Raw genomic sequence first — 23,091 nt, 5'->3', positions numbered from 1 at the left:
GTTCAGCCGTCATTTGACCTGATAAAGTAGGAAATTAAATTAATTTTGGCCATTACAGAGACGGAGGCCAAGTCTCGCAAAAAATGCTTTTCATTTATACATATTTCATGGCTTTTAGAAAAGGCTTTACAGAGTTTGTTTTAAACAATATATTTGTTGTGTAGATCAGATGTTAATGAAGCAATACAGACCACATTGGAGTGTCTGGAGTTTAGTTTGTGTGTTCTAGAGTCTTGTAAAGATAGGGGGGGTTGACTGGGACAGACAATGTAACATCTATAATGTTTTGAGAAAAAGTGTTTGTAAAACATGCAGCTTACATCGGATCATCTTGAAACTTTCTCTCCAAAGCTAACTTTCATCAAGGTTTAATATGGTCTATTGGTTTCTCTCTTTTCATTGACAGAATCCTTTTCAGTGTTATGATATTCATAACATCCATATGCACCAGTCTATCTTCCTGTCAACTAACAGAACTCTGCTGGTTGTCCTGGTAACAGATACCAGTGGGCAGATCTATTGTATTTGTTCAAACTAAACTACAGCACTTACTTTGATGTGTCAAATCTGATCCTTTCTTCTCTTCTCCTCCTCTCACAGTTCCACTCAGACAAGTTGATTTCCTGCAGTCCACCAGCAGCACAGACAACCTCTTCATACCCAGCAGTAAGGTGCTACCGGGAGAGGCACTACACACGGACTCCGGGAGGGAGGAAGGGCTAGTGTTGTCCTGGTAACCATAAAGAGGGGACACAGACATATATCATTATGGATACTGATGTCACTGTTGTCATAAAGTGCTTTACAGAAACCCAGCCCAGACCCAGATAGAGCAAGCTGTATACTAGACCAGACCAAGCTGTACCATCTGGTGTTCTGATCTGGAGAGACTCTTCTCTGCCTCGTCAGCATCAGGATGTTGTTGAGGCTCCCCAGAGGATCCACAATAGTCATGTCTCTCTCCTGTGTGAATGAGAACATCAAACAGATTGTAAACTTATGACCATCTATTACAATCACAGAGTCTTACAAGAGGCATGAACATGTATAAAAAGGGCATAAAATGGCCACTTTCATCATCATTTTGTCGAATATTGTTTGTGTTGTAAATGTAAAAGGGTCGTTCCACTAAATGGGTGCCTTTCACGTCCCTTTGACATTTTAAGTAGGAAATTATGCATCTATATTGCATTTTAAAAACCTGTTATTTTAGATGAAGTGAACTTTAATACAGACAACAAGGATAATTAAATACATCTCATTTAAAAGTCCCAAAAATATATGTATCAATGGCAGATTACACCTTAAACAATTCCTACAGTATTGAACAACATAGTCAAGTGTAGAACTTCAGTAGAATGTCCCTTTAAAACCACACATTAGTTCAACAACTGCATAGCTTGTGCCCCTGTTTTTAAGTCAGTACTCACTGGTGTTAATCGGATCTTCAGCCTCCTCCTTTTTCACTCCCAAAACGTCCTCCTCCTCTTTTATTGAGATAGCCTCCTCTTCCTCTTTTACTCTAAAAGGTTCTTCCTCTTCTTTCACTACATTCTCTTCTTTCAATGTTATGGCATCTTCCTCCTTTCTGATTCTGAAAGCTTCTACCTCCTCCTCTTCCACTTTGACAACCTCTTTCCCATCTTCCTCTTTCACTGTAATATCATCCTCTTCTTTCAATGTGATAGCCTCCTCTTCCTCCTTTTTCATCCTGAAAGCTTCTTCCTCTCCTTTCATCAGAGCTTCTTTCTCCGTCTAGTTTAGTGAGCTCATGCCAGGTCGCAGTTGTAAATGAGAACTAGTTCTCAACTAGTCTACTTGGTTAAATAAAGGTGAAATAAATAAAAATAAAAAATGCTCAGGGACATTAGCCTAGCGCAATACCAATGTAACAGATTTGCTAATGTAATAAGCAAATTGCGTTTAAATGAACAAGTAGATACGTAAACAGAATGATGTTCTAAACACTAAGATTAATAATACATAAAATACACAATAATGGTCTAAAGATCTTAAACGTTTCGGTTTTATGTTCGCTAGCAGACCACCGCGGTGGGTGAATCAGAAGCCTTTTGTCGCTGTTGAAGAAGCCTCCCGTCCCGTCCACTAGATTATACGTCACACAAGAACCATCAACTGAAAGACTCACATCGCCGTCTGCTGCCTGGAGTGGGTAACGCAGACTGGGAAGAAATCCCCATTACATTGTTTATTCTGGCAAGCAATGTCATAAGAAGTCATTTAAAAACAACCAGATGTTATGTTTTCTCTTCCTTCTTACAGCCAATACTTTCCTCCAGGGCTGGTCTGCCCATTAGGCAGGATTAGGTGACAGATTGAAGAGGGTGGCATATTCCTAGCTAAATTGACCAAGGCTCATCTGGTGGTATAATTTGTATTCATTTTTCCCATAGTTATTCTGAACCTACTGCCTGCAAGTTGTCATTATTTACACCCAAAAAATGAAAATATCTTCTCAGATATCTCAAATATTTTTCTCAGACTTCAAAAGTGGTCTCCTGATGTGGTTTAAGTGTTGTTGTGGACTTAGAACATCCAATGTTGTTGTTTTTCTATTAACAGTGTGATTTTGGAAGCGAAAAACAGAAAAACAGCGACAATCAGAAACCTTGAAAAACTAAACGTATAATATAAATGAAATATTAGGTCCTTGAATGGTCAAAAACCTCTTCAAATAGAAGTACGTTTATAGCACAAAATATCTTACAGGTGGGCCATCTCTCAGTATTTAGCAAGACTTTCATATGGCCAGGAAGGTCATTGAGAATAACAATAGACAATAGTTATTGTTGCTAGTTTAGGGATGAAGATAGTGAAGGTTCATGAATGTTACAGATGTGGTGTTCACAGTGTGGATGTTGACAGAGGGGGATTCGAACCCTAAAGTAATAGTGGTACAACAGATCATAAAGGTCATTTAATATTCTGGTTTAGGGAGAAATAACTTTTTGGAAACCACTATTCACACTATGTACAGACATAAAAAACCCTCACATCAAGGAGGTTTAACAGTGATGAATGGCTATTCAATATACAACAGTAGTCTTCTGTAACAAGCAATACCTGGTAAATATGTTTACATACATCCATGACTGAATAGTTTCATGAACTCCGTTAAAGGTTTTGTAAGTAAGTTGTAACTGGTCCTCAATCAGCAGTCTGAATTAACCCAGAGGCACCAAAACAGTTTGGAGATTATTCCACAAGTAAGGTGCAAAGAGCAGATTTACCTAACTCTGTACAGACCAAAGGAATTCCCAGAGCTAGCCATCCCTGAGACTGTGTATGATAACACCAACTCTTACCTCTAATGGTTATTGTAGATGTTAGCTACAGAGGGAGTTACTGTCAAAGAGATTTATAAATGCAAAGAGAGCAATGAATGGACCTACGTGACCACAAAGAGGGTCAAGCCTACTTCCTGATGGAGAATACAGGGATGTGCACTGAACCTGTACCCATAATAAAACAAAGTGCACTATGGTCAAATGCATCTAATGGCTTTAATGAAGTGGCAGCTGCATTCATATAGATGATGTCACCACAGTCTAGGACCAGTAAGAACATCGATTGAATGATCTGCTTTGTACTATTAAGCAAGAGGCCTGACCTATTTCTATAGAAGAAGACCCTTTTTATACTCAGCATCTTAATTAACTAACTCATCAATATATTTTTTTTAAATACAGCTTAACGTCTATACAGAAACACAGCCTAAAACCCCAACTCAGCATCTTAATTAACTAACTCATCAATATGTATTTTAAAAGACAGCTTAACGTCTAGACAGAAACCCAGCCTAAAACACCAACTCAGCATCTTAATTAACTAACTCTTTAATATGTTTTTAAAAGACAGCTTAATGTCTATACAGAAACACAGCCTAAAACCCCAACTCAGCATCTTAATTAACTAACTCATCAATATGTATTTTAAAAGACAGCTTAACGTCTAGACAGAAACCCAGCCTAAAACACCAACTCAGCATCTTAATTAACTAACTCATCAATATGTTTTTAAAAGACAGCTTAATGTCTATACAGAAACCCAGCCTAAAACAGCAACTCAGCATCTTAATCAACTAACTCATCAATATGTATTTTAAAAGACAGCTTATTAACATCAGATACACCATACAAGGTACATACACTTCAATCATTAGAATTATTTTTGTGCAATCTAGAAAACAACATATACTTAGTTTTTTTGTATTGTTGTACCGGGTCCTGTCCCGTGTATTGTTGTAACGGGTCTCGTCCTGTGTATTGTCATTACGGGTTTCGTCCCGTGTATTGTCATTACGGGTCTCGTCCGTGTATTGTCATTACGGGTCTTGTCCCGTATATTGTCATTACGGGTCTCGTCCCGTGTATTGTCGTAACGGGTCTTGTCCCGTGTATTGTCATTACGGGTCTCGTCCCGTGTATTGTCATTACGGGTCTCGTCCCGTGTATTGTTACTATGGGTCTCGTCCCGTGTATTGTCGTAACGGGTGTCACGTTCCTGACCTATTTATGTTAGTTTTTGTGTGTTAGTTGGTCAGGACGTGAGGTTGGGTGGGCATTCTATGTTATCTGTTTCTATGTTGGTTTTGGTTTGCCTGGTATGGCTCTTGATTAGAGGCAGGTGGTTTGCGTTCGCCTCTAATTAAGAGTCATATTTAGGTAGGGCATTCTCACTGTTTGTTTGTGGGTGATTGTCTCCTGTGTCAGTATGTTTGTTCGTACCACACTGGACTGTAGCGTTTGTTTGTTTCGTTTTCGTTTCGATGTCGTCTGTTTCCTGTACGTAAGTTTATGTTTAGTTATGTAAGTTTATGTTCAGGTTTCGTCAACGTCGTTTTGTTATTTTGTAGTTTGAAAGTGTTTTGTTTCGTTTCGTGTTTGCCATCATCGTTGTTTAATAAAGATGGCTTATTTCCCAAAGCCTGCGTTTTGGTCTGAGGATCCTTCTCTCCTCACCTCATCCGAGGATGAGGAGAGCGTCACCCGTTACAGAATCACCCACCAAGCTAAGACCAAGCGGCAAAGGAAAACGAAACGGAGTAAGGGACAGGAAAACAAGGATTTCTGGACATGGGAACAGATAATGAATGGAGAAGGTCCCTGGGCTAAGGCAGAAGAAAATCGCCGTTCTCAGGAAGAGAGGGAGGCAGCTAAAGCCCAGGAGCGGTGGTTTGAGGAGGCAGCAAGGAGACGTGGCTGGAAGCCCGAAAAGCCGTGGGAACAGGTGGAGGCACTGAGGAGAGCAGAGGCTACCGGGGAGAGGAACCGGAGCTATGAGGGAACGCGTCTGGCACGGAAGCCAAAAAAGCCCGTAAGTAATTCCCAAAAATTTCTTGGGGGGGGGGCTAGGAGATAGTGGGCCAAGGGCAGGTAGGAGACCTGCGCCCACTTCCCAGGCTTACCGTGGAGAGCGGGAGTACGGGCAGGCGCCGTGTTACGCAGTAGAGCGCACGGTGTCTCCTGTACGAGTGCATAGCCCAGTGCGGGTTATTCCACCTCCACGCACTGGGAGGGCTAGATTGGGTATTGAGCCAGGTGTCATGAGGCCGGCTCAACGCGTCTGGTCTCCAGTGCGTCTCCTCGGGCCGGCATACATGGCACCTGCCTTACGCATGGTTTCCCCGGTTCGCCTACATAGGCCGGTGCGGGTTATTCCACCTCCCCGCACTGGTCGGGCAACCGGGAGCATTCAACCAGGTAAGGTTGGGCAAGCTCAATGCTCAAGAGTGCCAGTACGCCTCCACGGTCCGGTATTTCCGGCACCACCTCCCCGCCCCAGCCTAGTACCTACAGTGTATACACTACGCACTAGGCTACCAGTGCGTATCCTGAGCCCTGTTCCTCCTCCACGCACTCTCCCTGTAGTGCGTGTATCTAGCCCGGTGCCTCCAGTTCCGGCCCCACGCACTAAGCTACCAGTGCGTCTCCAGAGCCCTGTACACACTGTATATTCTCCCCCTACTAATCCTGATGTGCTTGTCCTCAGCCCGGCGTCACCAGTGCCGGTACCACGCATCAGGGATAGAGTAGGCTTTGAGAATACAGTGTGCCCTGTCCCTGCTCCCCGCACTAGTAGGAAGGTGCTTGTCATTAGCACGGTGCCTCCAGTTCCGGCACCACGCACCAGGTCTACAGTGCGCCATATCCGGCCAGAGCCATCCGTCTCCCCAGCGCCATCTGAGCCATCCGTCTCCCCAGCGCCATCTGAGCCATCCGTCTCCCCAGCGCCATCTGAGCCATCCGTCTCCCCAGCGCCATCTGAGCCATCCGTCTCCCCAGCGCCATCTGAGCCATCCGTCTCCCCAGCGCCGTCTGAGCCATCCGTCTGCCAGGAGCCTGCAAAGCCGCCCGTCTGCCATGAGCCTGCAAAGCCGCCCGTCTGCCATGAGCCTACAGAGCCGTCAGCCAGACAGGAGCCGCTAGAGCCGTCAGCCAGACAGGAGCCGCTAGAGCCGTCAGCCAGACAGGATCTGCCAGAGCCGCCAACCAGACAGGATCTGCCAGAGCCGCCAACCAGACAGGATCTGCCAGAGCCGCCAACCAGACAGGATCTGCCAGAGCCGCCAACCAGACAGGATCTGCCAGAGCCGCCAACCAGACAGGATCTGCCAGAGCCGCCAACCAGACAGGATCTGCCAGAGCCGCCAGCGAGCCATGAGCAGCCAGAGCCGTCAGAGCGCCATGAGCAGCCAGAGCCGTCAGAGCGCCATGAGCAGCCAGAGCCGTCAGAGCGCCATGAGCGTCGAGAGCCGTCAGAGCGCCATGAGCGTCGAGAGCCGTCAGCCTGCCATGAGCGTCGAGAGCCGTCAGCCTGCCATGAGCGTCGAGAGCCGTCAGCCTGCCATGAGCGTCGAGAGCCGTCAGCCAGCCATGAGCATCGAGAGTCGTCAGTCAGCCATGAGCTGCCCTTCAGCCTGAAAAGGCTAGATACCCAGAACTGCCCATCAGTCCAGAGCTGTCTCTCTGTCCGGAGCAGCCTTTCAGTCCGGAGTTGCCCCTCTATCCTGATCTCCCTCTCTATCTTTTTCTACCTCTATATTCTTATCTATCCCTCTTTCTTGATTTATCTCTCTGTCCCGGTGTTGTCCCTATTAGATGTGTTATTAAGAGGATTTTGTGGGGGAAGAAAGAGGGTGGACATGCTTGGAGGGAGGAGGCTAGGATGGATTATGGTGGGGTGGGAACCGCGCCCGGAGCCTGAGCCACCACCGTGGTTAGATGCCCACCCAGACCCTCCCCTAGACTTTGTGCTGGTGCGTCCGGAGTTCGCACCTTGTGGGGGGGGTACTGTCACGTTCCTGACCTATTTATGTTAGTTTTTGTGTGTTAGTTGGTCAGGACGTGAGGTTGGGTGGGCATTCTATGTTATCTGTTTCTATGTTGGTTTTGGTTTGCCTGGTATGGCTCTTGATTAGAGGCAGGTGGTTTGCGTTCGCCTCTAATTAAGAGTCATATTTAGGTAGGGCATTCTCACTGTTTGTTTGTGGGTGATTGTCTCCTGTGTCAGTATGTTTGTTCGTACCACACTGGACTGTAGCGTTTGTTTGTTTCGTTTTCGTTTCGATGTCGTCTGTTTCCTGTACGTAAGTTTATGTTTAGTTATGTAAGTTTATGTTCAGGTTTCGTCAACGTCGTTTTGTTATTTTGTAGTTTGAAAGTGTTTTGTTTCGTTTCGTGTTTGCCATCATCGTTGCTTAATAAAGATGGCTTATTTCCCAAAGCCTGCGTTTTGGTCTGAGGATCCTTCTCTCCTCACCTCATCCGAGGATGAGGAGAGCGTCACCCGTTACAACGGGTCTCGTCCCGTGTATTGTTATTGCGGGTCTCGTCCCGTGTATTGTCATTACGGGTCTCATCCCGTGTATTGTCATTACGGGTCTCGTCCCGTGTATTGCTACTATGGGTCTCGTCCCGTGTATTGTTACTACGGGTCTCGTCCCGTGTATTGTCATTACGGGTCTCGTCCCATGTATTGTCATTACGGGTCTCGTCCCGTATATTGTCATTATGGGTCTCGTCCCGTGTATTGTCATTACGGGTCTCGTCCCGTGTATTGTTACTATGGGTCTCGTCCCGTGTTTTGTCATTATGGGTCTCGTCCCGTGTATTGTCATTACGGGTCTCGTCCCGTGTATTGTCATTACGGGTCTCGTCCCGTGTTTTGTCATTACGGGTCTCGTCCCGTGTATTGTTACTATGGGTCTCGTCCCGTGTATTGTTGTAACGGGTCTCGTCCTGTGTATTGTCATTACGGGTTTCGTCCCGTGTATTGTTACTATGGGTCTCGTCCCGTGTATTTATTAGAGGTTTACACCTCGCTCATTGTTTGGGTTACAGCCTCGTGTAAAATATACGTGTTTGCTTTGGGCTTCGTCCCCGTCATGTTTATGACGTACGCATCTGTGGGTAAAAAAAAAAAACTATTTTGTATTCCTGCGCCTGTCTCCGATCTTTATACAACGTGACACACTTCAATCATAAGAATCATTTTTGGGCACTCTAGAAAACAACATATACTTAGTTTTACACAGATTCAATAACAATATAAGGTCAATAAAGGTTTTCTGTAAAATAATGACAGCATACTGTAGTTCAGATAGAGCCTGATCAGCAGGGTGGGCAATATAGTACACAACTGTATCGTCTGCATACAGATGCAGGTAGCAGTTTATTTTGACAAAACAATATTGTTAACGTATACAATATAGTTGTTTATTATACATTATAACATATAAAACAATGCCTAGGAACTAAAGATGTTATATGCAACATTTGAACAACAATTTGACCACCCTTGGGTTACGATGTATATGACATGACAAGATACTTTAGTCATCTTTCTTTATTGACATGTTTATAATCCAAAAGTATGTTTTTAGAGGGGAGGGAAATACTGTTTATGTTAAACTGTAGAGAACAAGAAACTTTGGTGAATCAAGGAGTCCCTGATATTTTATATACTACACATGTCCAAAAAGCTGGTTCTGACAATAAACTTTTCAGTTTCAAACGTCAAGACAGGACCGTACTGTAGTACTAGACTATTACACTGTTATGTACTACTAATGTACTAGTATCTAAGATGTTAAGAAATGTCAACAAGGGGAACATGCACACAATATAACACATTCCCACAGCATCTAAGGATACTGACACTGACATTATATTATGTTATGTGACACTAGCATAAGGATACAGAACCAGTCAAAAGTTTGGACACATCTACTCATTCAAGGGTTTTTCTTTATTTTCACTATTTTATACATTGTAGAATAATATATGAAGCCATCAAAACCATGAAATAGCAGTGAAGTCCTATTACCAGATAGGAAGTAGCAGTGAAGTCCTATTACCAGTCTTGTATGTATCAGTTCATGAGGGTTGCCTAATCACACATATGACATTTTGGAAAGATGTGACCTTTTTAACCCCTCAAAACAGCACCTATGACCTCAATGTAAGGCACTTCCGGTTGTCACAGGAAGCTACAATTAAACACATTTCCTCACTGGGACACCCGTTTACATAATCCTGAGTTTCAAGTCTTTATGTTAAAAACGGATTGATTTTCATAGGGTTGAATACCTCTTTTAGGGTCAACTTAACCACTTCCGGTTGCTCCAGGAAGCTGAAAAACAACACAGGTAATCCTTATAGTAGCCTGATTAGTTGTCATTGATGATAGTTTTCTAGGGTAACCCTAACCCACTTAGTCATCCAGTTGAATTTCGAACAGCAGGCAATGTATTCCTAAGGGGAGAGAACTAAGGCACATTTAGGAATTGATTCACTGTTTTAAGGGTTCATTTCAAATGGTCTGAGTAAATAAGGAGGACCTCCCAACCATTCCTGTGGTTGAATTGTGTTTCTAGCCTCCACGGTTTGGCTGCTGTAACCCAAAAGCACCTTAAATTTAGGTCAGGCTTCATTCTGGGCCTAGAATGTACACACTCTCTCCCTATCTTAATGGATACCTTTATGAAATAGATTCTCTCTCTCTATGACAAAAGACAACAGACATGGCATTGACTCAAATCAAATTTATTTATAAAGCCCTTCTCACATTAGCTGATTTCTCAAAGTGCTGTACAGAAACCCAGCTTAAAACCCCAAACAGCAAGCAATGCAGGTGTAGAAGCATGGTGGCTAGGAAAAACTCCCTAGAAAGGCCAGAACTTAAGAAGAAACCAGAATTTAAAAAAATTAAAGGATCAGGGCTGAGCAGGGACTTCATTGGCATTTGTACTTTGGTTCTTGTCCCTTTAAGGTTAGAAAGTCCATCAAATCCACATACTTTAGTGTAGACATTCATTTATTTATGATTTCATGACTGTTTGATAGTAGATCCCTGAATGGGAAAAAAACCTTCTCCAAATAGAAGTATGTTTGTATCACAAATTATCTTACAGATATTTTGACCATATCTGACAGGCTCCCCTCTGCAAGGCAATCAAAGGCTCCAGCTCACTGAACTGCCCCTCCCCTTTGCAACAGAAGATAATGAAATGTTGACATCCTGGGAAGATCACCTCCAAAGGTCATTCTCTTAGCCTATCAACAATTTTCTGACAGGGAAACATTCAAACTACAGGGACAATTTAAGCCTTTCCTGTGGCTCCAGGTCCATAGCTTAAATCAGTAAAGGTAATCCTTATTGTAGCCTGATGAGCTGTCATTGTAGGTGATTTTGCAAGGCAAATCATTCAATTACCCGTGAGGACCTGACATTTTCAGTCAAACTTGCATGGCTAAACATATTACAGAAATTACAGTTTTTGAATTTTTAAAGAGAGGTTTGTTGGGTTCTGAGAATATTTGTCCGTCAAGTTCTTACTCTAATATTTAGAACCAAACATGTTAATGGATAGTATTGTGTCCCATTAGACTTCAAGCAGATGGACCTAGCAGTAAAGAGAGAAGGTACATTTTGGAATTTATTCACTGTTAAGGGTTCATTTCACATGGTCAGAGAATATATGGAGGACCTCAAAAACATTCCTGTGGTTTAATTTGTGTTTCTAGCCTCAACGGATTGGCCGCTGTTACCCAAAATCACCCTCAATTTAGGTCAGGCCTCATTTTGGGCCTACTTTTTTGTCTTGAGAGAAAACAGCCCATGCTTCCTATGAACACAACTTTTTCAACATTTCAAGATAGCAGTTTGTTCAATAGGAGAACAGGGCTCTGGCGGTTTAGGTTTCGGAGAAAATGGACCTCAAAGAGAACAAAATACACGGGCGCATGTTCTCCAACTCTATTGCTCCTTTGGATACATCTTTATGAAAGCTATTCTACTGGAAGTGAGGAAACATTCCCAAAAGGAGGGGGTAAAGGTTATTGTAGAATAAAAAGGTAAAATTAACATTTTCACATGTATGAGGAGGAGGGCCACTGCGGTGAGAACGGAAGACTAGGACGCGGGCCCGGGTGGAGCCGCCGCGGGTGCAGATCTTGATGGTAGTAGCAAATATTCAAACGAGAGCTTTGAAGGCCGAAGTGGAGAAGGGTTCCATGTGAACAGCAGTTGAACATGGGTCAGTCGGTCCTAAGAGATGGGCGAACGCCGTTCGGAAGGGAGGGGCGATGGCCTCCGTCGCCCCCGGCCAATCGAAAGGGAGTCGGGTTCAGATCCCCGAATCCGGAGTGGCGGAGATGGGCGGCACGAGGCGTCCAGTGCGGTAACGCGACCGATCCCGGAGAAGCTGGCAGGAACCCCAGGGAGAGTTCTCTTTTCTTTGTGAAGAGCAGAGCGCCCTGGAATGGGTTCGCCCCGAGAGAGGGGCCCAAGCCCTGGAAAGCATTGCGGTTCCGGCGGCATCCGGTGAGCTCTCCCGGGCCCTTGAAATTCTGGGGAAGAGGGTGTAAATGTCTGGGGATGTTTAAAAATGGAAAAAGCTCAAAATTTTCCCAAAATGCTCTCAAATTATAGGTCTAGTCACACTGGAACAGAGCATTTGTGATACATCGCTGTGACTGTCCAATCTATGGATCTATGCAGCCTCAAAACAAGCTTGTTTTTACTGTACGTTCAAATCATTGCCCATTTTCGTAATACCTAATACAACAAAATTGTATTCAGTTTACTGGATTTTAGGTGCACCTTACCAATCACATGAATCATCTCCTTTCCTCTTGCTGGCTTCTCCACTTGTCACAGCAGTGGAGCAGTGTAAACATTCATCTTTTAATGATTTCTTGACTGTTTGATAGTAGATCCCTGAATGGTAAAAAAAAACTCTCCAAATAGAAGAAGTATGTTTGTAGCTCAAAATATTTTACAGATATATCTTACTGATATTTTGAACATATCTGACAGGCTCCCAGAGGCAGGGCAATCAAAGGCTCCAGCTCACTGAACTGCCCCTCCCCTCTGCAACAGAAGATAATGAAATGTTGACATCCTGGAAGATCACCTCCAAAGGTCATTCTCTTAGCCTCTCAACAATTTTCTGACAGGGAAACATTCAAAACTACAGGGACAAACAATTGCTTCTGGCCTGTTCGGTTGCATTTGACTTTATTATTGTACCAAAACTTCTCAGACTAGAAAATACAATTAGAAAGTACATTTAGAAACTATGATTAGAAACTATGGCCAACTATATTCAAACTATGATCATATGCGATAATTAAAAATGGTGAGAAACTATGAATAAACTGAACAACGATGAAGCCATGTTTGTGTGTGTGTGTGATGATCTATTATTTAATATTGCACATTCTCTTTCAATATGTATAACAGAAGAAAACAAAATGTTGACAGGCTGGGAAGATCCAAAGGTCACTTCCAAAGGTCACTCTCTTATCTCCGCCACAGCACCACCCAAGGGGAGTTGTTTTGAGACCCATCTGACGGACCTAGTTGTCAAGCCATTCCAAATCTTCTCCTTCTCCAACAAAAGATTTTCTTGACACCCCATAGTCAAATAACAGTTCTTGTTGCACCTGAATGTCTCGTAGGGCAATGAAAAGGATGATGTTCCACACGTTGCCATCCTCTTCTAATTGCTGAAGCTGACCCTTTATGTTGCTTCTCTTTCTGGAATGATTTATCCTACGTCCAATTGTGTCCATCTCTGGGTGGCAAGGGCAGGGCACAGTCTTTGCATCTATACAGTACGTTTTCCCTGACGATTCCTTGTAGAAGTAAATGAACCCCATCTCGTCATTATCTGTTGCTTCCAACAATTCTTTCCCCTGCTTCCCTGAGAGTGGGAGACCGTGGTAGTCACAGACAACTTCCCCTTTAGCAAATGGACGTGTCGTCATGACCTTTTTTCCTTTATCAGGGTCAGTGGCAATGTACAGTCCTTTCCACTTCTGTGACTTCACCAGCTTCTTAATTGCCTTGTTGTCTTTTGGTGTGTCAGTGTTAATTGAAGGTTGCCAGTAACAAAGGACATTCTCCACTTTCACTTTGTTCTTCTCCCAGTTCTGCCTTTCAATGTATCTCTCTACTTGACTTGCAGTGGGCTGTCTTCTGGGGAAGTGCGCTGTAACCAAAAAATAAGTGTTATTAATAATTTCATTTATTCAATAGTAGAAGCCCTTATCAAGTAGTACTTTATTTACTGACTAAATAAAGTACATTTTTGTAATATATAATATAACAAAATTGTATTTAGTTTAGTGTATTTTAGCTGCTTCATACCGATCACATAATCACGTCTCATTTTCTCTTGCTGGCTTCTCCACTTGTCATAGCAGTATCTCTCATACGTTCCTGCAATCAGTCGTCTGTCCTTCGTCTTGATTGATTGTCCATCAATTGTGACAGGGAAGTGTTCATAGAAGAGTTTCAAGGTCTGTGCCTCATCCAACTTTTTGCTGCTGGACAATGCTCCTTTTCTCCTTGTGCTTGCACAGGAGGGGCCTGCAGTCTCACTACTTGAAAAAGGGAACATAACAACACATTTGTATCTATATGTAGCAGCATTTACAAGACAATGTAAAGTGTAATTTATATAATTAGTGTAAATACTTACTCAGATTCAATGGACATGGCAACTTTGGAGATCAGCTTCATTTCCATGCAGGCATTGACTGTTGTCTTCAAGCAGTAATGCTTTTTAGTTGTAGCAGTTGTATGGGCCAAGTAGTCAGCAACAAGGGACATCTCTTGGTCTGTGAAGCTGGCTTTGGTATTTGTCTCAAAAACTTTTCTTGCTACCTGGCTCGTGATGTTGGGCAAGTTGTATCTGATGAAAGAACAAGAAAAACAGTTTGGTTTCAGAAAACTGTACTGTCCAAAAAGTATTGTGGAATGATTAAACAGTGTTCTCCTTAACAGTGGTGTACTTACTTGGCATGAAACCTTTGTAGGTCATTGGATGGGTTGTAGATGGGTTTCCCGGTTGTGGAAATGAAGAATCTCTCATCTTCTTGCATGTCATCAGAGTTTTTAAGAAAAGCTGGTCGAACATGTCGGTAGTACACATCGAACCACTGAAAATATAGACAACATTAATACATGTAAATAGGGGGCACCCGATTCACTTCTGGATAAAATCGTGCCCAATTTAAACGGCCTCGTACTCTGCCCTAGATTATATGATATGCATATTATTATTACTATTGGATAGAAAACACTCTGACGTTTCTAAAACTGTTTGAATTATATCTGTGAGAAAAACAGAACTCATTTGGCAGGCAAACTTCCAAACAGGAAGTGAAAATTCGGAAATGGGTCTCTGTGAAAGGCATTGCCTATTCAATTGTCTTTTATTTATGGATCTGTATGCACTTCACACGCCTTCCACTAGATGTCAACAGGCAGTAGAACGTGGAATGAAGTCTCTAGCCTTTCCTGGGACCGGATGGGACTCGTTGGAGTGAGAGGTCAGCCATATTAGTAGTACTTGGCAACGCACTTCGGTTTGTCATATCGTTTTCTGCAATGCATTAGGTAGACACGAAGAAATGCTCCGTCTGGGAAGTTATTGGATTGATTTCTGAAAAACACCCTAAAGATGGATTCTCAACTGAGTTTGACCAGTTTATTCGACTATTATGACTTTTTGAATTTTTCGTTCATGCGTAAAATCTTCATGGACACGTGAGCTCCACTATGCAAGCCAAAATTGCTAATTCGACAGAAGAAATGGACAATCTAAAACAAAACAACAATTTATTGTGGAATTAGGATTCCTGGCACTGCATTCTGATGAAAGATCATCAAAGGTAAGGGAATATTTATGATGTAATTTCGTATTTTCGTTTTTGACTCTTTGGACTCCATCATGGCGGAGAATGGCTGAGCGCTGTCTCAGATTATTTCATGCTGTGCTTTGTACTAAAGTATTTTTTTTTTTAAATCTAACACAGCGGTTGCATTAAGAACCAATGTATCTTTAATTATATATGCAACTTGTATTTTTCAGCAAAGTTTATGATGAGTTTTTCTGTTAGATTACGTGGCTGTCTAAAATTTCTCCAGACATTTTGGTGCCATTTGTGACCATGGCTGCAATGTAAAACCTAGATTTGTAGCTATAAATATGCAGATTTTCGAACAAAACATAAATGTATTGTATAACATGATGTCATAAGACTGTCATCTGATGAAGTTGTTCAAAGGTTAGTGATTAATTTTATCTCTATTTGTGGGTTTTGTGAAAGCTATCTTTGCGGTGCAAAACTGCCGTTGTGTTTTGGGCTATTGTGGTGAGCAAACATAAATATGTTGTGTTTTCGCTGTAAAACATTTTAAAAATCGGACATGTTGGCTGGATTCGCAAGATGTTTATCTTTCATTTGCTGTATTGGACTTGTGATTTCATGAAAATATATTATATCATATTCCCTGTGGCGCTAGGCTAGGTTATGCTAGTCAGCGTTTCTGATGAGGAGGATCCCGGATCCTGTATTAAATCACATTCACAATAACAGATTGTAGTAAATATACTTACTGCATGTTCCTCCTCATCTAACAAAATGGTTGCAACTTCCTGCGTTGCTGTTTCGTGCATCTTAACACCGACGACAGTCCAATTCTCACCATCTGGCAACTTGCACGCGCTCCTTGAGAGCCATTCGCTCAGCTGCAATTGGAACAGTGACATATTAATAAAACAAATGCCAAAGAAGCAAATACAATTCAACATTATAGCAAATTTATGACATTAGTTAACTTACGGTCAAATGTTTGATCACTCCAGCCCTTTGGAGATGTTTGAGCATGAGCAGAGACTCAAGGTAGTACAGAACATGCAGTTGTTCAGTTTCCAGCAAGGATTCTTCATTCATGGCCTTCCCAATGATACACAGAAATTCGTTCTTCGCCACCCTCAAAATTTCCCAACATTCTTTTGGTGTCTTCGCAACTGACACCATCTGTATGTATCTGCAGAAAAACAATAATACATTAATTATTTTAAGAACGTTGATAATACACACTTATTAAAAATAAAAAAACATTTCTGTGAGGATCAATTGGAAATATATACCTTTTCCCACTAGTTTCCTGAGTCACCTGCTTGCTCATGGACTTCTGCAGTTCATTCAAGCATAGGAGGAAATGCTTGCATTGCTCAAACACGGCTCTGTCTGTCTGAATAAGGCTTGTAGTGGTGATGTTGTAGCGAATAAATCTCTTCAAATTCTTCATGTAGTTGGCAATGGTTTGCTTCTTCTGTCCGATGTCTGCAAGCTTGGTAAAAAATGATCTGCTTTTTTCCAAGTTATTTACAAAATCCAGCGATGGTTTGTTTGAGTCCATGTAAAACAAAAACCTTGACACATTTGCAACCTGTACATGAAAATAATATTAATTACATAGTTAATAACTACTTTAAAATCTATTAATTCTCATTAAAATATGTAAACAGTTAAATTAAAGTAACATCTCTGTACACACCTCCTGTTTGAAATTGGGAATTTTGTTGTCGCCACGGAGATATTTCCCAAATCCAGCCAGCAGATCACAATCCAGAGGGTGCTTTTGGTATAAACCACTGCTTTGCATCACCTTTCTCAGTTTGGTGTCCCATACCTGGTTCAATGGTCTAGAAAATATTTGGTATGCAGATTAGAATAAATAAAATACATCCATGTTTGCTTATATACTTCTACGTAGTACTTGTTAATGAAAATGATTTCTATTTGTATTTACTTACGGTTGGTACAGCGCCGACTGGTCATCTTCCATGTTGACGTCTGATTCTTCATCTATATTTTCATCTGTAGTTGGTGCCAACACTTGAGCCACTTCCACTTGGCTGAAATATCATACAGATTAACAAAAACATTTATATTATTTTACAATCAAACATAATTGGACAACAGTTCAAATGAGTTCCAATAGCATGTAACTTGCACATATATTATTTTATCAGTGCAAAATAGTAGCTTACCCAGTTATTAGTTTGGCTTCTGGCTTGTTCGTAACAAAATGACCCATTTGTTCACGGTTCTTAATCAGAGGTTGGAGTGCGTCCTGTTGTGTCACAATACAGCTGAGTATTCTGTAGTCAATAATCCTGCCGTGCCAAAGATGCTCAATCATGGAGTCGCGGGAATTACGAACTTCCTGATCAATCTTTTGTTTTGATTCTGTCTTCATGCAGACTCTGCTGAGATGTATAGATATGTTTTCCTGGTTCTTCATGCAAAATCTGCACACAATAGGGATCCTTCTTTGTTTTCTGTAACACAGTGAATGCACAATAAGTACATGTAATGAAGTTATTACTTAAAACCTCTCTGGGATATGTGGGACGGTAAAAAAGCTCAAATGTTTACAAAAATGGTCTCAAATTAGAGACCTAGTCACACATGAACAGAGCATGTGTGATACATCACGGTGACTGTCCAATTTATGGATCTATGCACGCTCAAAAATATGGATTTTTTTGCTGAAAATTCAATTCAGGTTTGTTTTTCAAATTAGTCTGCGGATGTCTAAAATCTCAAAAAAGCTCCAATGTTTACACAAATGGTCTCAAAGTATACGTCTAGTCACACCTGAACAGAGCCTGTGTGATACATCACTGATCTATGATCACGGATCTATGCACCCTCAAAACTGGCTTGTTTTGGCTGTACGTTCAGCCTCAAACCAAGGTTGTTTTTACTGTATGTTCAAATCATGGCCTATTTGTCTAAATTGTCTGGGGGTGTTTAAAAATCGAAAAAAGCTCAACTTTCCAAAAATGGTCTCAAATTATAGGTATGGGCACACTGGAACAGAGCATGTGTGAGCTATGACTGTGACTTTCCTATTTTGGGATATATTCAGCCTCAAAACAGGCTTGTTTTTGCTTAATGGTCAAACCATTTTTTATTTCTCTAAATTGTTTGGGGGTCTTCAAAAATCAATAAAAAGTACTGTACTGGTGTCTTCTTGCTGGTTTGGACGTCCGTGTCTCTGGTTCCTCTGAGTCTGGTCTTTCTCCTGCCAAAGAAAGTGTGTTTTTTAAAATAGAGACCCGAATGAAACCTCCACATGATAAAACGGCATTGCTACGAGGGTAAATCCTGATCAGATCCCTCAATAACCTCAGCCCAGTTTTAACTATCTTGGTGTGATTTTAAATCAAATGTTGTAGAGTTTACTGGTAATTACTAATATTTACATTACTTATTTATTCATTCTGTTTTACAAGTCAGAACACAAAAAACGAAACAGTTCTAAATATATAACTTTCAAAGCTGTATGATACAGAATGCGACCTACAGTCGCGGCCAAAAGTTGAGAATGACACAAATATTAATTTCCACAAAGTTTGCTGCTTCAGTGTCTTTAGATATTTTTGTCAGATGTTACTATGGAATGCTGAAGTATAATTACAAGCATTTCATAAGTGTCAAAGGCTTTTATTGACAATGACATGAAGTTGATGCAAAGAGTCAATATTTGCAGTGTTGACCCTTCTTTTTCAAGACATCTGCAATCCACCCTGCTGTCAATTAACTTATGGGCCACATCCTGACTGAGGGCAGCCCATTCTTGCATAATCAATGCTTGGAGTTTGTCAGAATTTGTGGGTATTTGTTTGTCCACCCACCTCTTGAGGATTGACCACAAGTTCTCAATGGGATTACAGTCTGGCGAGTTTCCTGGCCATGGACCCAAAATATTGATGTTTTGTTCCCCGAGCCACTTAGTTATCACTTTTTCCTTACGGCAAGGTGCTCCATCATGCTGGAAAAGGCATCGTTCGTCACCGAACTGTTCCTGGATGGTTGGGAGAAGTTGCTCTCGGAGGATGTGTTGGTACCATTCTTTATTCATGGCTGTGTTCCTAGGCAACATTGTGAGTGAGCCCACACCCTTGGCTAAGAAGCAACCCCACACATGAATGGTCTCAGGATGCTTTACTGTTGGCATGACACAGGACTGATGGTAGCGCTCACCTTGTCTTCTCCGGACAAGCTTTTTTCCAGATGCCCCAAACATTCGGGAAAGGGGATTCATCAGAGAAAATGACGTTACCCCAGTCCTCAGCAGTCCAATCCCTGAATGACTTTAGCTTCCCTCCAGGCCTGAGGGCACACACTTTCTAGTACGCTTAAATTGAAGACAAGGCAAATAGGAGTGGCAATATCGGCCGCTATTATCCTCAATTTTCCATCCACGTTGTCAGACACAGGTGACAAGTCATTGTTGATATTTTTGCCCAAAATGTCATTGAAGATGCTCCAAAGATTTTTACTATCATTCTTCATGTCATTTATCTTTGTTTCATAGTGTAGTTTCTCCTTCTTTTTATTTAGTCACATGATTTCTCAATTTGCAATTTGTTTGCCAATCAGTTATACAGCCAGACCTATTTGCCATCTCTTTTGCCTCCCTCTTCATCATACCATTTTTTGATTCCTCATCAATCCACGTGGATTTAATAGTTTTTACAGTCATTTTCTTATCGGGTGCATGCTTATTAGTAACTGGGATAAGCATTTTCATAAATGTGTCAAGGGCAGCGTCTGGTTGCTCATTACACACCACGGACCAACAAATATTAATTACATCAACAACATAGGAATCACTACAAAAACTTATTGTATGACCTCTTTTACACAATATTAGGCCCAGCCTTTGGAACTGTGGTTTTCCTAGACATGGCTACTATATTGTGATCACTACATCTGATGGATCTGGATACTGCTTTCAAACACATTTCTGCAGCATTAGTAAAGATATGACCAAAACATGATGATTTCATTCCTCTACTGTTTGTAACTACCCTGGTAGGTTGACTGATAACCTGAACAAGGTTGACGGCACTGGTTACAGTTTGAAGATTTCTCTTGAGTGGGCAGCCTGATCACAGCTTTCCTCCAGTATTAGTTAATTAATTAACAGTGTCTTGAGTTTAGTTTGCCTGTTCTACAGTCTTGTAAAGATAGGGGGGTTGACTGGGACAGACAATGTAACATCCATGTTTTATGGAAGTTTTTGTAAAACATGCACCTTACATTGGATCATCTTTTAACTTTCTAAAGCTAACTTTCATCAAGGTTTTATATGGTCTATTGGTTTCTCTCTTTTCATTGGCAGAATCCTTTTTCAGTGTTATGATATTCATAATATCCATATCCACCAGTCTATCTTCCTGTCAACTAACAGAACTCTGCTGGTTGTCCTGGTAACAGATACCAGTCTATCTTCATGTCAACTAACAGAACTCTGCTGGTTGTCCTGGTAACAGATACCAGTCTGTCTTCCTGTCAACTAACATAACTCTGCTGGTTGTCCTGGTAACAGATACCAGTCTATCTTCATGTCAACTAACAGAACTCTGCTGGTTGTCCTGGTAACAGATACCAGTCTATCTTCCTGTCAACTAACAGAACTCTGCTGGTTGTCCTGGTAACAGATACCAGTGGGCAGATCTATTGTATTTGTTCAAACTAAACTACAGCACTTACTTTGATGAGACAAATCTGATCCTTTCTTCTCTTCTCCTCCTCTCACAGTTCCACTCAGCCCCGTTGTTTTCCTGCAGTCCACTAGCTGCACAGACAACTTCTTCATACCCAGCAGTAAGGTGCTACCGGGAGAGGCACGACACGGGGACTCCGGGAGGGTGGAAGGGCTAGCATTTTCCTGGTAACCATAAAGAGGGGACAGACATATCATTATGGATGCTTATGTCACTGTTGACATAAAGTGCTTTACAGAAACCCAGCCCAGACCCCGATAGAGCAAGCTGTATGCTAGACCAGACCAAGCTGTACCATCTGGTGTTCTGATCTGGAGAGACTCTTCTCTGACTCATCAGCATCAGGATGTTGTTGAGGCTCCCCAGAGGATCCAGGATAGTCACGTCTCTCTCCTGTGTGAACGAGAACATCAAACAGATGGTAAACTTATGACCATCTATTGCAATTACAGAGTGTTACAAGAGGCATGAATATATGGCTAAAAAGGGCCTAAATTAGCCACTTTAATTATGCTTTTGTTTGTGATCAGTGGTATAAAATACTTTAAAGTACGATTTAAGTAGTTTTTCAGGGAATCTGTACTTTACTATTTTTGACTAATTTGACTTTTACTTCACTATATTCCTAAAGAAAATGATGTACTTTTTACTCCATACATTTTCCCAGACACCCAAAAGTACTCATTACATTTTGAAGGCTTAGCAGGACAGGAAAATGGTCCAATTCATGCACTAATCAAGAGAACATCCCTGGTAATCATCACTGCCTCTGATCTGGCGGACTCACTAAACACAAGTTTCAATTGCAGATTGTCTGAGAGCTGGAGTGTGTCCCTGGCTATCCGTAAATGTAAAAAATTTAAAAAACTAGAATGGCACCATCTGGTTTGCTTAATATAAGGAATTTGAAATTATTTATAAACTTTACTTTAGATACTTCAGTATATTTTAGACTTTTACTCAGGAAGTATTTTACTAGGTGACTCACTTTTACTTGGGTAATTTTCTATTCAGGTATCTGTACTTTTACTCAAGTATGACAATTGCGTACTTTTCCCACCACTGTGATGCAAATGTTAAAGGGAGGTTCCACAAAATGGGTGCATTTTGCATCCCTTTGATATTTTAAGTAAAAATGATGCACTGTATATTATATTTTAAAAGCCTGTTATATTAGAATAAGTGCACTTTAATATAGACCATAATAGAGAATTCAATAAATACAATTTAAGTGCACAAAATATATGTACCAATGGCAGATTGCCCCTTAAACAACCCCTACAGTACTGAACAACATATTAAAGTGCAGAACTTCAGTATAATGCCCCTTAAAAACCACACATTAGTTAAACTGCATAGTTTGTGTCCCTGTTTAAGACAGTACTCACTGGTGGTAATCGGAACTTCAGTCTCCTCTTTTATTGAGATATCCTCCTCTTTTACTCGAAAAGGTTCTTCCTCTTCTTTCAATTTTACGGCATCTTCCTCCTTTTTGAATCCGAAAGCTTCTACCTCTTTTTCCACTTTGACAACCTCTTTCCCATATTCCTCTTTCACTGTAATATCATCCTCTTGTTTCTCCTTTTTCATTCTTCAAGCCTCTTTGCCTCCTTTCACCAGAGTTTCTTTCTCCGTCTAGATTTGTGCGTTTATGCTCCGGGAAATTAGCCTAGTGCAGTATCAATGTAACACATTTGCTAATTTAACAAGTAAATTACGTTTATAAATGAACCAGTAGATAGGTAAACAGAATTATGTTCGAAACACTAAGAGTAATATACACAAGAATGGTCTAAAGAGTTTTAGGTTTGTTAGCAAAGCCCCGCGTGGTTAAACCAGAAGCCTTTTGTCGCTGTTGAAGAAGCCTCCTGTCCCGTCCACTAGATTATACGTCACGCAAGAAGCATCACCTGAAAGACCCCAACACACCCTTTCTGCTGGCTGGAGTGGGTAACGCAGTTTGGAAACAATAGTTACTACACTTTTGTATTGGAAAGAACGTCATAATAATTTAACAATAAGCTGATATATTTTCTCTTACGTCTTACAAATAATACCGTCCTGTATACAGACGTAGAAGCTTAATAGTATAATAATAATAGCGACCCTGGGTTTATAATTGCGGAAATCGACCGTGCCGCACGAGCATGCTTCTGCGGCACAGTCGATAGCGCGCCGGACCT

At 41.5% G+C, this 23,091-nt stretch overlaps 2 protein-coding genes and 1 long non-coding RNA gene across 5 annotated transcripts in view; all 3 read right to left on the bottom strand.

Annotated features, from left to right (window-relative positions):
- LOC129844885 (zinc finger protein 345-like) overlaps positions 1-22,748 on the bottom strand; it is a 43,323-nt gene extending 20,575 nt beyond the window's left edge. Inside the window, exons 1-3 of one of the 3 annotated variants that reach the window (XM_055913055.1) lie at positions 22,297-22,748; positions 866-963; positions 553-730 (exon numbers count right to left, since the gene is read on the bottom strand). In XM_055913055.1, the coding sequence (XP_055769030.1) occupies positions 553-730; positions 866-963; positions 22,297-22,498 (478 nt within the window). In that variant the 5' untranslated portion in view covers positions 22,499-22,748. Of the gene's footprint in view, positions 1-552; positions 731-865; positions 964-1,430; positions 2,156-22,296 lie in introns of those variants that run through there. The other 2 variants (XM_055913053.1, XM_055913052.1) reach the window with 2 other exon arrangements.
- LOC129844886 (uncharacterized) lies at positions 12,527-16,767 on the bottom strand. The gene is made up of 7 exons (XM_055913056.1): positions 16,472-16,767; positions 16,161-16,368; positions 15,935-16,066; positions 14,329-14,471; positions 14,012-14,224; positions 13,678-13,913; positions 12,527-13,519 (listed from the first exon to the last, which is right to left on the bottom strand). Exons 1-7 carry the CDS (start codon positions 16,741-16,743, stop codon positions 12,885-12,887), a joined length of 1,839 nt encoding a protein of 612 aa, XP_055769031.1. The 5' UTR covers positions 16,744-16,767; the 3' UTR covers positions 12,527-12,884.
- Positions 16,888-18,682, bottom strand: LOC129844892 (uncharacterized). The gene is made up of 4 exons (XR_008758025.1): positions 18,357-18,682; positions 17,378-17,668; positions 17,141-17,242; positions 16,888-17,029 (listed from the first exon to the last, which is right to left on the bottom strand). It is a non-coding gene; the product is annotated as an uncharacterized LOC129844892 (long non-coding RNA).
- Positions 22,749-23,091: the final 343 nt, after the last annotated feature.

This window comes from Salvelinus fontinalis, unplaced genomic scaffold, assembly GCF_029448725.1.
Source record: "Salvelinus fontinalis isolate EN_2023a unplaced genomic scaffold, ASM2944872v1 scaffold_0246, whole genome shotgun sequence".
Lineage (NCBI taxonomy): Eukaryota > Metazoa > Chordata > Actinopteri > Salmoniformes > Salmonidae > Salvelinus > Salvelinus fontinalis.
The sequence above is the reverse complement of the archived record's forward strand: the minus strand, read 5'-3'. Positions and strand labels throughout refer to the sequence as shown.

What these genes read in the sequence shown, in the direction of transcription:
- LOC129844886 (XM_055913056.1), bottom strand. Translation starts at nt 16,743, where the DNA reads ATGGACTCAAACAAACCATCGCTGGATTTTGTAAATAACTTGGAAAAA. An exon ending in CAGGAAACTAGTGGGAAAAG is followed by an intron (nt 16,369 to 16,471) that starts GTATATATTTCC and finishes GTTTTTCTGCAG; the next exon opens with ATACATACAGATGGTGTCAG. An exon ending in TAGATGAGGAGGAACATGCA is followed by an intron (nt 14,472 to 15,934) that starts GTAAGTATATTT and finishes CTATATTTTCAG; the next exon opens with TGGTTCGATGTGTACTACCG.